Genomic DNA, 13,985 nt, shown 5'->3' on the forward strand with positions numbered 1-13,985 from the left:
TTGGTCAAGCAAGACCTACCCACAACAAACTCATGCTGGCTATCCCTTAGGATGTTGGCGTTGGCCAGTCCATTTAAGGATGGCCTTTTCAATAAACTTTTCTAAGATCTTCCCCAGGATAGAAGTCAGGCTGATGGACCTATAGTTAGCCGGATACTCTTTCCTCCCTTTCTTGAAGAAAAGCACCACATTAGCTTTCTTCCACTCTTCGGGCACTACACCAGAGCACCAGGAGTTTTCAGAGATTCGTGCCAGAGGCTGGGCTATGATGCTTGCCAGCTCCTTGAGTACCCTGGGGTGTAGATTGTCAGGGCTGGCTGACCTGAAGGTATCCAGCCTCTCAAGGTATTCCTTCACGAGGCCAGCATTAATGGAGGGCAGGGGAACTCCCTCACCTCAATGTGTTCCAGTTCAACAGCTCATTTAAAATATTTTTTATTTTAAATATTTGTTTACTTCCTTGTAGATACTGGACATTTTTCTTGGGAAACCAACATTGTATGGATCCACTCGAGTAATTCTCTGTTGTGTTTCTGCTGCTAAACATAGTAAAGCCATTAACAAATGTAAATGGGTGAATTGCAGCTGGACTGACATAAGTGCTTGTAGACAGGTTTATAATGGATAGAATGTGTTTTGTGGAGAGTGGAATCCTTTTGTCTAAAATAATGAGAGCATTAGTTTAAATGAAAATGAATGAAATGGTGGTTGATCATTATAGCTAGACAGCCTGGCTGAACAGATATGATTGCAGGAGGCAGGGAAGAGGCCTCAGGGGCATATGCCCATTGTTATAGTATACCAAGGGGAGGGAGAAGAAGCAATCTTACAGCAGGGTGGTCCAGCTGGCAGCCCGCAGACTCCTACCTAGCTGTCACTTCCCTATCATGGGAGCTGGGTTCTTTGGACTCCCCTACCTTCCTCTAGTTTCTGCTTCCTGCCCCTGCTCCTAGGGGTGGGGTAAAACAGCAGGAGGGGTCAGGGTGCCTGTGCTGTACACATGGCAGGGAAGCCAGGGTGTCCATGTTCTATATGTGCATATGGAGCAAAAGCAGGAGTCAGCTGCCTGCACTGCAGGTAGGCAGAAAACATGGCTGGGAGGGGAACTACACTGCTCATGCCACAAGCCCAGCTGGGGGGTGAGAAACAAGGGTGCTCATGCTGTGCACAGACCTGGGGGGGAGGTGCTGGGGTGACTGCTGGAGGGGGGTGGTTTGAATGCCAAGTGGTCCTTGGAAAGGCAGCTGGCACTGTGAGGGGGCCACCAGCTACCTGGAAGTTGGACAGCCCTGGTTTATAGGGTGGCAGGAATGAAAAAAAGGCAGTTGCAGATGAGACTTTAAAAGGACCATCAGGACAGGTATTCAGAGAGGACTTGTAAAAGCACTGAAGTGAAATTTTTACGCTTTCCCTTATACCTGTGTATGATTTCTTTTTTCTTCCTATATAGCCCCCATTTGCATTAAAATGTACCATTTGGGGGAATCTGTTGGAACAGCTAAATAGTACAGTGGCCAGGGCCTTCCTATGTATGTTCCCAGAAATAGACTATAGCTTTTGCTGTATACACAAGGTAGGTCAGGGTGGGGACTGCCTCCTTCAGAGAGGCATAAGATTTCATAGGCAACAGTCTAGGCGCGGGGGGCACACCGAGTTCCTGCAGGCAGTGATGGTGACAGTGACCAGTGAGCTCCCACAGGCAGCTGTAGTGCTGGTGGTGGCAGGGGGGCGAGCGGCGACCACCCACAGGCACCGCCGACAGTGTTGGTGGTGCCTTTTTGCAGGGGGTGCACCACCAAGCTTGGGGTGCACATGCACCTGTGTGCATCCCCTACGCATCGCCAGTGATTTAGTTATTGTAACAAGTTCCCCTGAAAGTTTATACTTCAGCATTGGTGGAGCCTGAATGCTGTGCATGCAATGAGGTAGGCTGTTGCCTATGAAAGCATATGCTGTTCTGAACAAATTAGCCTTTTAGGTATCACCCTGCCCTACCTTCTGCCAGACTTCAGACTAACACAGTTAACTACCTCTTTCTGGGCACACTGAAAGTTTGGATTGCTGCTTTACACCCAGGTCATGGGATGACACTTGTAACTAGATTCCTTGTCTGGTTTGGGTTCTAATATGGAAATCTGTAAGGAGTCAAAGTTGAAGAAAAGATGTTTGCATAACCATTTTGTATAGGCTAGTAGGGGTATAGGTAAGGTAAAGAGAGGCCTGAAGATAGGGAAGTTGGAGCAATTGAATAGGAAAATGTCTTGTTCTTACCCTGTTTCCAGCAATGACAATAATCTGAATTTGTGGTGTGTTTGGGGATGCTGCATGCAGTTAGCATATTGTCAAATGTGTTTAGAGGCTGGAATCAAAATCATAGTCATCAACCGCTAATGATGATTGCAGTGGAAGTAAAGTGTCAAAAGTGGTAAAAGACTTGGATGGTAGTAGGTATGTTGGGGAGGCCTCAGAGATGATATAATGGTTGCCTGTCTGGTTGGTAGTCACAAGAAAGGTGGCATGTTAGTCATGTTGATGTAATAATTCTGAGTGTATTGCATTTCAAATGGCAATGTGAGGCTAGGTAGAAACTGAGTTAGGTGGATAAATATTTAAGGGGCAGAGGAACATCTTGTATATCCATAGGAGAAGGACCAATTACAAGCTAGATCTACCTTACTGGCATTTAATTACTGGTCCTTCTGGTCACTCCTCTTTGCATACAGCTAAGTCGCATCACTCCCCAGATTAAGTGGCAGCATATTGTAAGACATTAAGTAAAGTATTAATGCATGTCTGCCAGCACTGTTCCTTTTCAGATTATTAATTATTTAGCAGAATGAAAGTAGCTTGAGTTTGCTTTTCCTGTTCCAGATATGGTTTTCCCTCTTCTGTCAATAAAAAGAGCCTTTGATCACTTCTGGTGGAGCAGATATTCAATTTTTCTTAATAAAAAAGAAGAGTAGGCTGCAAATGACTGCCTTTCAAAGTCTTAACCCTTTTAATTTTGTTCTGGAGGCAATAGAGAATAATATTTTATGATATTTAATACTGTTTTTGTCACCAAACACTGCCTTTTTGTTTTCTTATAGATCCTAATTATCTCATGGCTAATGAACGCATGAACCTAATGAATATGGCTAAACTGAGTATAAAGGGGTTGATTGAGTCAGCACTTAATTTGGGCAGAACACTGGATTCGGACTATGCACCTCTTCAGCAGTTCTTTGTAGTGATGGAGCACTGCCTTAAACATGGCTTGAAAGGTAAGAATGTTAAATTTAAAAGCCTACTAGGGGAGACGGTTGGGATAGTATAGCAGATCTGAATGTGAGGTGGGGAAGGTGAGGTAGTTTTGCTTTAAGAACATACATAACTTTTAGACTAATGTTAAATTTTAGACTAAAGTCTGATTATAAATGTTTTCACAGTTAGGGTGTCCAGACTGTGAAATAAGTTCCCTCCAGAGGTGGTGCAATCACCCTCCAGAGGTGGTGGAGACTGGACAGTCACCTTGCTGTGGTCACCTGATCCCAGTTGTCTTTCCTGCCTAGTGCAGGGGGCTGGACCTGATGATCTAAGTTCCTTTCTGGCCCCTTACAATCTATGAAATCTATGAAGGGACTGAACGAGGTGATTGCAGCAGAAGTGGCATGGCATAAAGCAGAAGAAATCTATGCGTATATAATCATCTGGCTGGCATACCTGGTTCTTTTTAAAGTTCTGGGCTGAGGGGCCAAATGAGTTCCACTCCCTGCTCTGTTGGCTTTTACAAGTTTTTGTTTCTCCTATTTGTTCTCTTATTCACTTGATTTATAGGTTATTTACCCTTTTCTGCAAGTTGCCCTGAGCCTTTGTCAGGAAAGACAGCTTATAAATGTAATAAATATGTAAAATGACTACTTTGGGGGATGAAAAGAGCATTTACTTTGAAAATGAATTGGAGATTTGTCTAAACTTTCTGCAGCTTTTATACAGATCTCCTGCAATGCTATTTTAGTAGCTGCTTCCAAACACTATAGACTCATAGAATCAAAAGATTAGAAGGGACCTGCAAGATCATCAAGTCTGGTCCCCTACCATGGGGTATTTATCCAGTCTCCTCTTGAACACCTCCAAGGATGGTGACTGTACCACCTCTGCTGGGAGTGTGTTCCAGATTCTGGTTAACCTAACAGAAAATAATTTTTTCCTTATGTCCAGCCTAAAGTTTCCCTCAATTAGCTTGTGCCCGTTGGTCCTCCCAAGGGGTGCCTTCCTGAAGAGTTGCTCCCCTAGATCTTGATGCTCACCCCTAACCTACTTGTAGGCGGCTATTGAGTCACCTCTCGGGTAGCTTGATGGCTTTTTTGATTACTCATTGAATAAATTGATTCATTGCTGGTTATAGTAAAATTATGCTAAGGGAGATTTATTTTTATCGTTTTAGCACCAGTAGGTGTAGGTTTTAAGAAAAAAATCCACTTTCCTTTTCACTAAGGGGCGAAAAGATATCTTGGGTGAGGTGTGTGCATCTAAACCATTAATTTTTAATTTTAAGAAAGATGCAACAAGAATAAGTTTCTAATACAGTTGTGAAAATAACCCCCTGGATATGAGCTGTATATGAACTACTGCAGTATTGTCTATCCAGGTCTGCAGAGACAGCTGTAGTACCACTACTGGTGTCCATAGCTTCATGTTAATAACAGTCTGATTGATTTCACTGTCACTGTTCAGAATCCAGCAAAACTGTGAAAGTGTCATTTCATGCTCTTGCTGCTTAAAGTGGGCACCAGAGGTTAACTAAGGGAACCTACTTTCTCAAGATTCTGGAAGCTGCAGGGGAAAGAGAAGGGTCAGAAAGCAGGAGGTGGTGGAGTTATTTCCTAACAAGATTCAGATCTGACCAAGTGCCCTACAGCAAAGTCTAGTGACAGCATTCTGGTAGAAATTCTAGCGCCTTTCTCAGGAGCTGGGGCGAGGGTATACCACCACGTTGTCCTTGGGTATTGCTCATGTCTCCTCCATGCCATATTTAATATCTGCTTATGGCAGCATTTGTTTTAAGCCATCATTCATTTACTTTATACTAATATCGCCCATAAACATGACAGGCAATCAATCCTGCTTGTCTAATGTGCACTCCACCATTTTGAGAATCTATTCTTGAACCCACTTATTTACAAGAAAGAAATAAAAAAATAAAACAGTGTTGTCATTAATATTTCTGAGAAGAAAACTTCCTGGAGGTCTCAGATCTGCTTTCAGTTCAATTTTGAACAAGCCTGAGGATGTATTTAGATGGTGTGGGTATAAGACCTGTTAATTTTTTATATTCATATTTTTTTTGTTTTAGCTAAGAAGACTTTTCTTGGGCAAAATAAGTCATTTTGGGGACCTCTAGAGTTGGTAGAGAAGCTTGTTCCTGAAGCTGCTGAGATCACAGCAAGTGTTAAAGATCTACCAGGTCTTAAGTAAGTAAAATCCTGTTCTGCTGCTTTACAGGTAAATCCTGTAGGCTTTAATTGTAAGTAGTAGACTAATTCTAAGGAGGGAAGGGTCTAGGGTGGGGGGAGAAAATGTATCCTCTGCCATTTCCTGTCAGTACAAATGGATCTAAGGGCCCCTCTACACAGTTGTACCTCCTGTCATGCCACATGTGGCTGGCAGGAGGCATGATTGTGGGATCACAAATTGGAACCCAACCACACCTTACTGCTGGCGCAGGGGGAGCTTGATTCTGAGCCCAGTCCTGATCCCAGGCTCCCCCTGAATGATCCCATGGCTGGGAGCCCCATCAGGTGACCCTGGGTCCCAGCCCCACAGCTGAGTGTCCCAATCACAGGGGCACCCCATGAACCCCTGTGGCCAGGACACTGCATCAGTTGCAGTCTTGCACCTGCAGGAGTGCATGGGGTGCCCCTGTGGCTGGGACACCATGTCAGATGATGGGACTCCTGTGGCTGGGAGCTAGTGTCAGGTGGGAGCTCCTAGGCTGCAGGTGCGCATGGGCCCCTCACCTAGGAAATCTAATCAGGTGATGAAGCGCCCTGGCCACATGATCAATTAATGGCATGATAAGAAGCAGCTGCGGAGTCATTACACATAACTTTGTAGCTTATCCCTGTTTTAATCATGCCATTAATAGATTGCATGTGTGGTCAGGTGACCACTTAAGACCTGATTAACTGGCTAATCATGTGTTAAGTGTCATGTGTAGATGGGGCCTTCAATTTTTTTTCTCAAAGAAAAGATTGTCTTGAGGAAGGATGTTCTTTCTCATTGTAAAAAATCAACTGTATGTTTCATGCCAGGAATAAATGAATGGCAGTGAATTCTGAGAAAAGAAACAGCCCTTTCTCTCCAGTCTGATTCAAGAGGAAGTGTGTTAGGAGGGAGGGTTAAAAGAGGAGGAAAATATAGCGTAAGAATTTTCTGTGATATATATGGAAATGTGGTGTATAGCAGTGACTATCTGAACTTGTTGAAAAGATTGATTTTTAAAAAGGAAGGTGGGGTAATGGTCAAACAGTCAAAAATATTAATAGGAAGGTAATAATTTGTGGAGTAGAGGGAATAATTTTATATATCAAGACAACTGAAAATGGCAGCAATGAAGGAAAGGGGGGGGTTGAGTGGCAGCTTCATTAACTCTCTGGGTCCCACATTTTGTGGGGATTAAGACTGCTGTTGCAGACTGTGGGTCATCCAGCCCACAAGAAGCCTGACAGGCCAAATTAATTTCACACCCTTGCTTCTTATGACACTTTTACCTTAGCTGGTATGCTTAGTTTTGCTTAACTCCTATTTGTGCTATATATTTTTTGAAGTGGGGTATCTGGAGAAGTATAGCAAAAACGATAGCAGATGTAGACTTCCAAACAAAAATAGAGGAAAGAGTGACTCCTTAATTCAGAGAGGAGATGAGCAATTGACATGACACACAGGCATAGGGAAGGTCTCCTGATTTACCAAGGCATCCGTCACCTGAAGCTCTAACCCTGTGAGTGATGTGTAGGCACAGCCATGTGTCCCATTGGTTTTACTGAAGTTTAATGAAGGAGTTCATGTAGGTTCAGTTTGTGTGTTTGTGCTGGCATGGCAGGCTAGCATTCCTATTTACCCTTTCCTGTTATAGAAAATCTGGGGGCCATGCAATAAGATTAAAGGCAGTGAACTTAAAACTGATTAAGACAGGATGTAGGGCAGGGTGGCATGTTGAAGACTGGTTCAGAGAGGTATTACCTCATTAGTCGGTCAGTCTTTTAGGTGCCACTCTTCCCTTTCTTCTACCTGATTTAAAACTAACATGGCTAACCATCTCTGATCATGAAGAAATACTTTAAAAACCTCTGGAGGTAATTGATACAAAACATGGAAGTTGATCACAATAGAATTTTTTCCTTTCCTTTTTTTTTTTTTTTTAAAAGGACACCTCTAAATGGACAGTGAGGGGCAAAGTCTTTAGTTATACTTGAAGAGAAAGGCAGAAAGCAAGGTGTACCTCTACCTTAGTCTGAAGTCAAACAGCTACCTACCTCTCTCTGATCATAGAAAAGAAAGTGTATATGTGTCTGTGGTGTTATTTGGTTTACAAAGTGTTAAAATTTAGATTTCCCGCCCCCCTGGAATTATGTTGTTGTTTACTCTGGGATTTATGCCTGCCTTTGCTTTTGAATACTGGCCATTGTATACAATCCCAGTGAGCCACTGGTGTGATCCTGCATATCAATGCCTATATTTATAAAACTATGTATATTCTACTTGCCAGAAGAAATGGAGAAAGGAGATAAGTATAAAAGGTGAACCTTTAAAACCAGAAAACTTTCTTGTTCATGATACAAATATTACCTAGCACCTGGAGAACAGCATTCTAAATATGCTTTCTTGGACCCTTAGAAGGTCAAGGCCTCAGAGAGAGCGAGAGGGGAAAAAGCAGACAGACAGACAGACAGACAGACTGTGTGGGAATCCCTGTTGTGTTAATTCAGACTAGAGTTGGGAAAGCCAGTCAACTGACTATTCAAATAATGACCACAGTCAAAAATTGTCAAGTGTTCCATGAACCCAAGAATGCCCTTGTGTAGGTGGCCTGCCTCATTTGTTGCATCATAGTGTCATCTGTTAGCACAGCAAGGGCAGAAAGGCTACATGTCTTGTCCCTCAGTCCTGCAGGAGTCAGTGTGCACACACATGTGTACATGTTCGCTCCCTTACGCTATATTTTCCTCCTCTTTTAACCCTCCCTCCTAACATGTGCTCTCCCTCTCTCTCTCTGCTTCCCACTTTCTTTAGGGGCAGGTACCCCTTGCCCTGTTTCTTTCTCCTGAGCTCTTCCTGCCTCCTTTTCCTTCCCCACCATTAAGCCATATAGCACTGCAGGAGCTACTCTGCTGAGGGAAGAACCAAAACCAGCAGCATAGAAAAGCTTCTCCTAGCAGCCATCTTCTGTGACTGGTCTCCAAATGCAAGCACCAGAATGCTTGAAGAAGTGGCATGCTGCCTACATAGCATAACTGCATTTAAAAAAATGACTTTTGTCTTTCATAGTTGCTATGTGTGTGTTCTTTTATTTTGTCACTGTTTGGGCTGACCTCGGGGTTTTGGAGTAAAAGCTAAGGAAAAAAATAACTGTTCAGTTGTGAATATCATCCGCTTTTACAGTTCCTTACCATTGAATGTTTTAAAAATTCATTATGAGTTTCTAGAATGTCATTTATTGTTTCACGATAAGTGAACTAACTAACTACTCACCTTCCTACGCCTTCTTTTCCCACCTCTATAATCAGGGTTTTTGGTCACCAGCTTTGTCTGAGTCTCAGGAAACCCCACAGAACCAAACAAGTTTGACACCCTAGTCTAGATAAGACAGCACATGGGAAGAAGGGGGAAGAGGATAGAAGGTAATAAAAGGAAGAAGAAACAAAGACAGATGATTGCATGGGTATTTCTTATTTACAGTCAGTTTTTTACCCATAACAATGCATTCAAAATACAGCTTTGAGTTAACATAGATAACATTAAAACTCTATGTGAATATGTGCCATGTATGTAAGTAACTGTGTTTTTGTTTCTGAATTCTGCTAGGACGCCTGTGGGTAGAGGAAGAGCCTGGCTTCGTCTGGCCTTAATGCAGAAGAAGCTTTCTGAATACATGAAAGCCTTAATTAACAGAAAGGATCTTCTCAGGTGAGCAGTTCCTTCTCTCTTGAATTCGAGAGCTTACTTTAACTCAGTGTTCCCTGGTGAGGTATGTCTCAAATGGAATTCATTTATTATTTTGCAATTGTGACATCACAGCAATACTGTTCCCTTTGTTTGAGAACAGCTTTGGTGAAATCTAGAGCTAGTTTCTGGGTTGTCAGATTTTCTGCTTTTGATTTGAAAGTCGCTGTCTTCCACTTTTAAATGAAAAGAAAAGTGCGAAGCAGAATCAATTATTGCATATTATTTAGGTAATGAGAGGTAAGATGTATGTATCTGCATAAAAAGGAGGCAGTGTTGTCCTCCAGGTTCTAGGGCACAGAAGTAGAAATAAGGCATGCTTGGATTTTCTTCTGACTGTCATTTACCTGCTATTTAATCTTGGGTGAGTTGCTTTCACGCTTCCTTTTTTCCCCATCCATAAAGTGGGAATAATGACTCACTTCTCAAAAATATGTTGCCAGTTTTGGGCAAAAAGTGCAAAGTGAATGCTTAGTAACAGTATGTGATAATTGGGGTGATGTTTTTATTTGTCATAAGTTTTAGGTTTTCAGTGAGTGATACTTTTTTCAGTTTCCTCAATTTTACTGAGTGGTGAGGAAGCTTAAAATTGCCATTTGGCAAACATGGGGGTGATCTTGTTTGAGTGAAGCTTAGAATAGAATTAGGAGGTGCAATATTCTTAATTTTAATATTAATCTTGTGAACAAGTCTCTACCTGTATGTTAAAAATGATTTTCAAGTAGTATTGGAGTAGCCAAAGCTAGAACACATAGGAAGAGTTTATAGCTGTTTGATATGTACCTATGGAACTCCTTTCATATGGAGCCCTTGTCTCGCATTAATGTCTTTCAGTGAATTTTATGAGCCTAATGCACTCATGATGGAAGAAGAAGGTGCCATAATTGCTGGCCTCTTAGTGGGGTTAAATGTCATTGATGCAAACTTCTGCATGAAAGGAGAAGACCTGGATTCACAGGTACTGAAGAGCCGATGAATATTCGTTCCTGGGATGAATTCTCATGCGCTTAATTTCTGCTGGTGTATGATTTGGTAGTTTTAAATTTATACTCATTGGCTAATTAAGAAACATTCTGTAAACTTGTTATTATGATTATGTTCCTTATTTTGTTTTTTTGGTTTGTTCCTTTGTATAGTTGGCTGAAAATGCTGCCAAAATGTGGGGTTTTTTTATTGATGATGATTACTGTTGTTGCTGCTGTTGTTGTTACTACTATTACTACTACGATTTCAGTAGCTTCCTCTTGATATTTACCAGTGGCAAAAGATCTTTTATACTTGGCTTGGTCACGTAGATGTAACATCCCTTGCAGAAAACTCCTGCCAGAGCACTTTCCACTGCTATCTTTTTGTACTGCAGCGATTTTTTTTTTTTTTTCCCCCCCACCCTGCTATCCTTTCTGGGCATGGGAAGGAGACAGCTGAAGAGGAGGGAGATGCTGCTTCTGTAGCTCTGGCTTGAGATGTTATTTTGCATTTGTTTTTCCTAGAAGTGTGTGTGCTTGTGTATGTATTAACCAAAGGGAAGTAAGTTAATGGGCACTTCTATTACACTAGCCATGAGAGCTGTACATACAAGTGTGTTGGTTAGAATCTTCTATTTTTCCCTTCTTTCAACACTGTAAGTAGTAACAAGCTGATTTCTCACTTGAACTCATCTTCATTTTAATCAGTTTAATACAGTGGATTTATTTTAGATTATAAATTGGAAGAAAATGCATTGCTCTCAAATGCACAATGTCTTAATACAAATTTGGTGTTGTATATTTATGGTAAGAACACTGTTATTTTACACATGATTGTAACCTCTTCCTAAATATACTAAATTCTTCCCATGTAGGTTGGAGTTATTGATTTTTCCATGTACTTGAAGGATGGGAACAGCACAAAGGGCAATGAGGGGTAAGTACAAGGGCAAATGCGTGTGCTTTTTTTCCCTTGGGTTATTTTTGTTTTTTCAGTAGAATTTAGTTACCCCATAATCCAACCTGCATTTTTAACAAAAACAGTATGGTTTTCTTGACTTGCAATTGAATTCTGGTTACAACATACAAATAAGAAACTAACAACCAGAAGAAGAGGAAAGATTCTGCAAAACCTATGCTTCTTTGTGCTTGTATTGATGTAACTACAAATTAACATGGGGAGAATTTTTTTTTTAAATAAAACAAACATTCTTTATCAGAAGTAAAAGAAACTCTTTCTCTGCAGCTCTTTCAGTTTAGGAACTGAGGCTGCTTGCAGACATTTAAAAAAAACCCCAAAACAAACAAAAAATAATACTTTACCAAAAGAAGCAGCATGTTTGTTACTTTAACCTGGCTCTGTAGCCTCTGTAAAGATCAGGTGCTTCAGCAGGGCTTTTTGGTGCTGTTAACTAAAGTTTATTCAATGAGCTATTAATTAAAAGTGCCAAAAAACTCCACAAAAGTGCCCAATCTTTACAGACGTTGGGCAATCCAGGATGAAGTAACATGCTGCCTCTTTTTGGGTATGTATAGGGCTTGGCTCGGGAATGCACCCAGTTTAAACTGCTGTTTTTGGGAGGTTTTTTATGTCTGCAAGCACCCCAGGTTTTTTGTGTACTCTTTTTTAATGGTTCTGCAACCAGCAGGGATAGGTGCTCAGCCTCCAATATCAGTATGTGATCTATGTTGAATACTGTATTTACCATAGTTCCCCCTGCTCCCCCTTGTACCTGCCTTTATGCAGGCTTGGGCCTCTGCCACTTCTGTCCCCGCTCAGTCTCAGCGCCCCCCACTTACCTTGCTCCAGTGCTGGCAGATTCCTGTATCTGTGCTGCAGCCTGGTTTGGTCCCAGTGCAGTCCCATAGCAGCAGCGCAATGTCCGTACTGCTGCCATAGGGCTGGTCTGAGGCTGTGCTCTGTGCCACAGATAGGAGCAGGGATGGAGCATGCTGGCATAGAGCAAGAGTAAAAGTGGGAGTGGGGGAGTGGGTGGCAGATATGGGCCTGAGGCTGTGGGGAGAGGAAGTGTGGGTGGGTCAACTTTTTTTTTTTTTTTTGTTCTTGTATTTCTCACTTTTCAAAATTGTTTTTAATATTTCATGCCAAAAAATGATGGCATCAAAGTTCTGTTTACAACTTTTAATTGAGAAGGTCCTGGTGACATGACTGTTTTGTTAAGCAGCCCTAACGCTCATTTATTTTAATTTTGTGCTAATCGTTATTGTCTTCATTTTTCTTTTCCCCTCAGCAAATCTTGTAATGGAGATTTACCAACCTTTGTTCACCTGAAGGTTGTATTGGTAACTTGTCAGAAGTCAAAGGGCTGTAACTAATTTTGCAGAAAGGCATAGCTTGTAACTGTCCTTCATTTTTTTTAAATATGCCTGTGCATCACAGTGAGTCTTCTGGACCCAATGGAATTGCCCTACTGTGGTTCATATGGTTTTTTACTTGGCTTAAATGAACCTTAGATCATAGGATCAAGGGTTGTAAGAAACCTCAAAGATCTGATTGCCCTTCCTGCCCAAATAGAAAAATCATGCTTCTAAGTCACCCCTGTCCAATGCTTATACAGTTGTTTTGTTTTTTTTTTTTTGAAAACCTTCAATGAACTTTCCCCACAGCTTCTCTGGGTAGTCTGTTTTATTGCCTCATTGTTCTAAAAGTAAAGAGGTTTGTCCTGATACCTAATCTAAATCTGTTTTGTTACAGTTTAAAGCCATTGCTTCATATCTTGTCTTCCACAGCATGGGAGAACTGCCCAAGATAGAAATGTCTAGTGGCCTATTAGGGCTGTCCGACTGAGATTTTATGTGAAGCTTTAAAGATAACTATCCTTGTGCTTATGATCTGAAGGGGAGGGTTGGGAGCAGCTCGTGGTTCAACGTAGGCAAGATGTTGCTTCACTTTCTTATGTTCTTTCTTCTGAGGAAGTCCCCTCAGCATGGGACCATAACTACTCTGGGCTCTATGTTAGGAATTCCTGCTTTCAGAGACAATCTAAGCAGTTGGGGAGGGGGGTCATTCTCGTTAGGGAAGGGCTGGATGGGGTCAGCCTGTTTCTTGCTAGTAGTCCAGTGCTATCGGGTCCTCCATTCCATATACAACCCTCAGGGAAATAACGCAACTGATGAATGTTCAGGTGATTAAAGAATGAGCTGGTCCAGGGCTAATTTTTCTATTGCCGTGAAACTGAGAGAGGTTGAGAGAAATGCATTTGAGGAACATCTGACTCTTTGTTCTGTTTCCAGAGATGGTCAAATTACTGCTATTTTGGATCAGAAAAATTATGTAGAAGAACTCAACAGACACTTAAGGTAACGCATTCATTTCTGTTATGCTGTCATCTCAAAGAAATACAAAGTGATTGGTTTCTTTAAATATAATTACAGTAGTTTTTTTCTCTTTGATTTGACAGTGCTACTGTGAACAATCTTCAGGCAAAGGTTGATGCTTTAGAAAAATCTAACACTAAACTAACTGAAGAGGTAGGTGTCTCAGACAAGGACATTTTGTCATTGTCTTGTGAAGCCTGTACTTAAAGCAGAGGTGAATGCAAGTTGTACTGTGTAATAAACTGGGAATCTGAAACAGGTACAAAGTGTGCTGACAGCTTTTACTGACTCAACAATGAGGACAATCGGCAACTGTATGAATTAAAACAATTGCCTGCCCTTCTACCCCCTCCCCTCAGCCTGCCTGGAGGCTCAGAAAGGGGCATAACTAGGGGACACCAGCCCCTGCTCCCAGCTTGGGGGGTGGAGCCAAGCCCTGCTGTCGGCTCCCTGCCCTTCCCCCTCCCCTTCCTTCCC

At 41.9% G+C, this 13,985-nt stretch overlaps 1 protein-coding gene across 6 annotated transcripts in view; it reads left to right on the forward strand.

Moving 5' to 3' along the window:
• The window catches only part of RUFY3 (RUN and FYVE domain containing 3), a 78,441-nt gene that overhangs the window by 27,640 nt on the left and 36,816 nt on the right, over positions 1–13,985 (forward strand). For all 6 annotated transcript variants that reach the window (XM_019534264.1, XM_019534266.1, XM_019534269.1 and 3 more), the window contains 7 exons: positions 3,090–3,263; positions 5,336–5,453; positions 9,067–9,168; positions 10,039–10,162; positions 11,045–11,106; positions 13,425–13,490; positions 13,592–13,661. In XM_019534264.1, coding sequence (XP_019389809.1) covers positions 3,090–3,263; positions 5,336–5,453; positions 9,067–9,168; positions 10,039–10,162; positions 11,045–11,106; positions 13,425–13,490; positions 13,592–13,661 — 716 coding nt within the window. The remainder of the gene's footprint in view (positions 1–3,089; positions 3,264–5,335; positions 5,454–9,066; positions 9,169–10,038; positions 10,163–11,044; positions 11,107–13,424; positions 13,491–13,591; positions 13,662–13,985) is intronic.

The sequence above is a fragment of the Crocodylus porosus genome, unplaced genomic scaffold (assembly GCF_001723895.1).
Source record: "Crocodylus porosus isolate Cpor-Errol unplaced genomic scaffold, CroPor_comp1, whole genome shotgun sequence".
NCBI classification, from domain to species: domain Eukaryota; kingdom Metazoa; phylum Chordata; order Crocodylia; family Crocodylidae; genus Crocodylus; species Crocodylus porosus.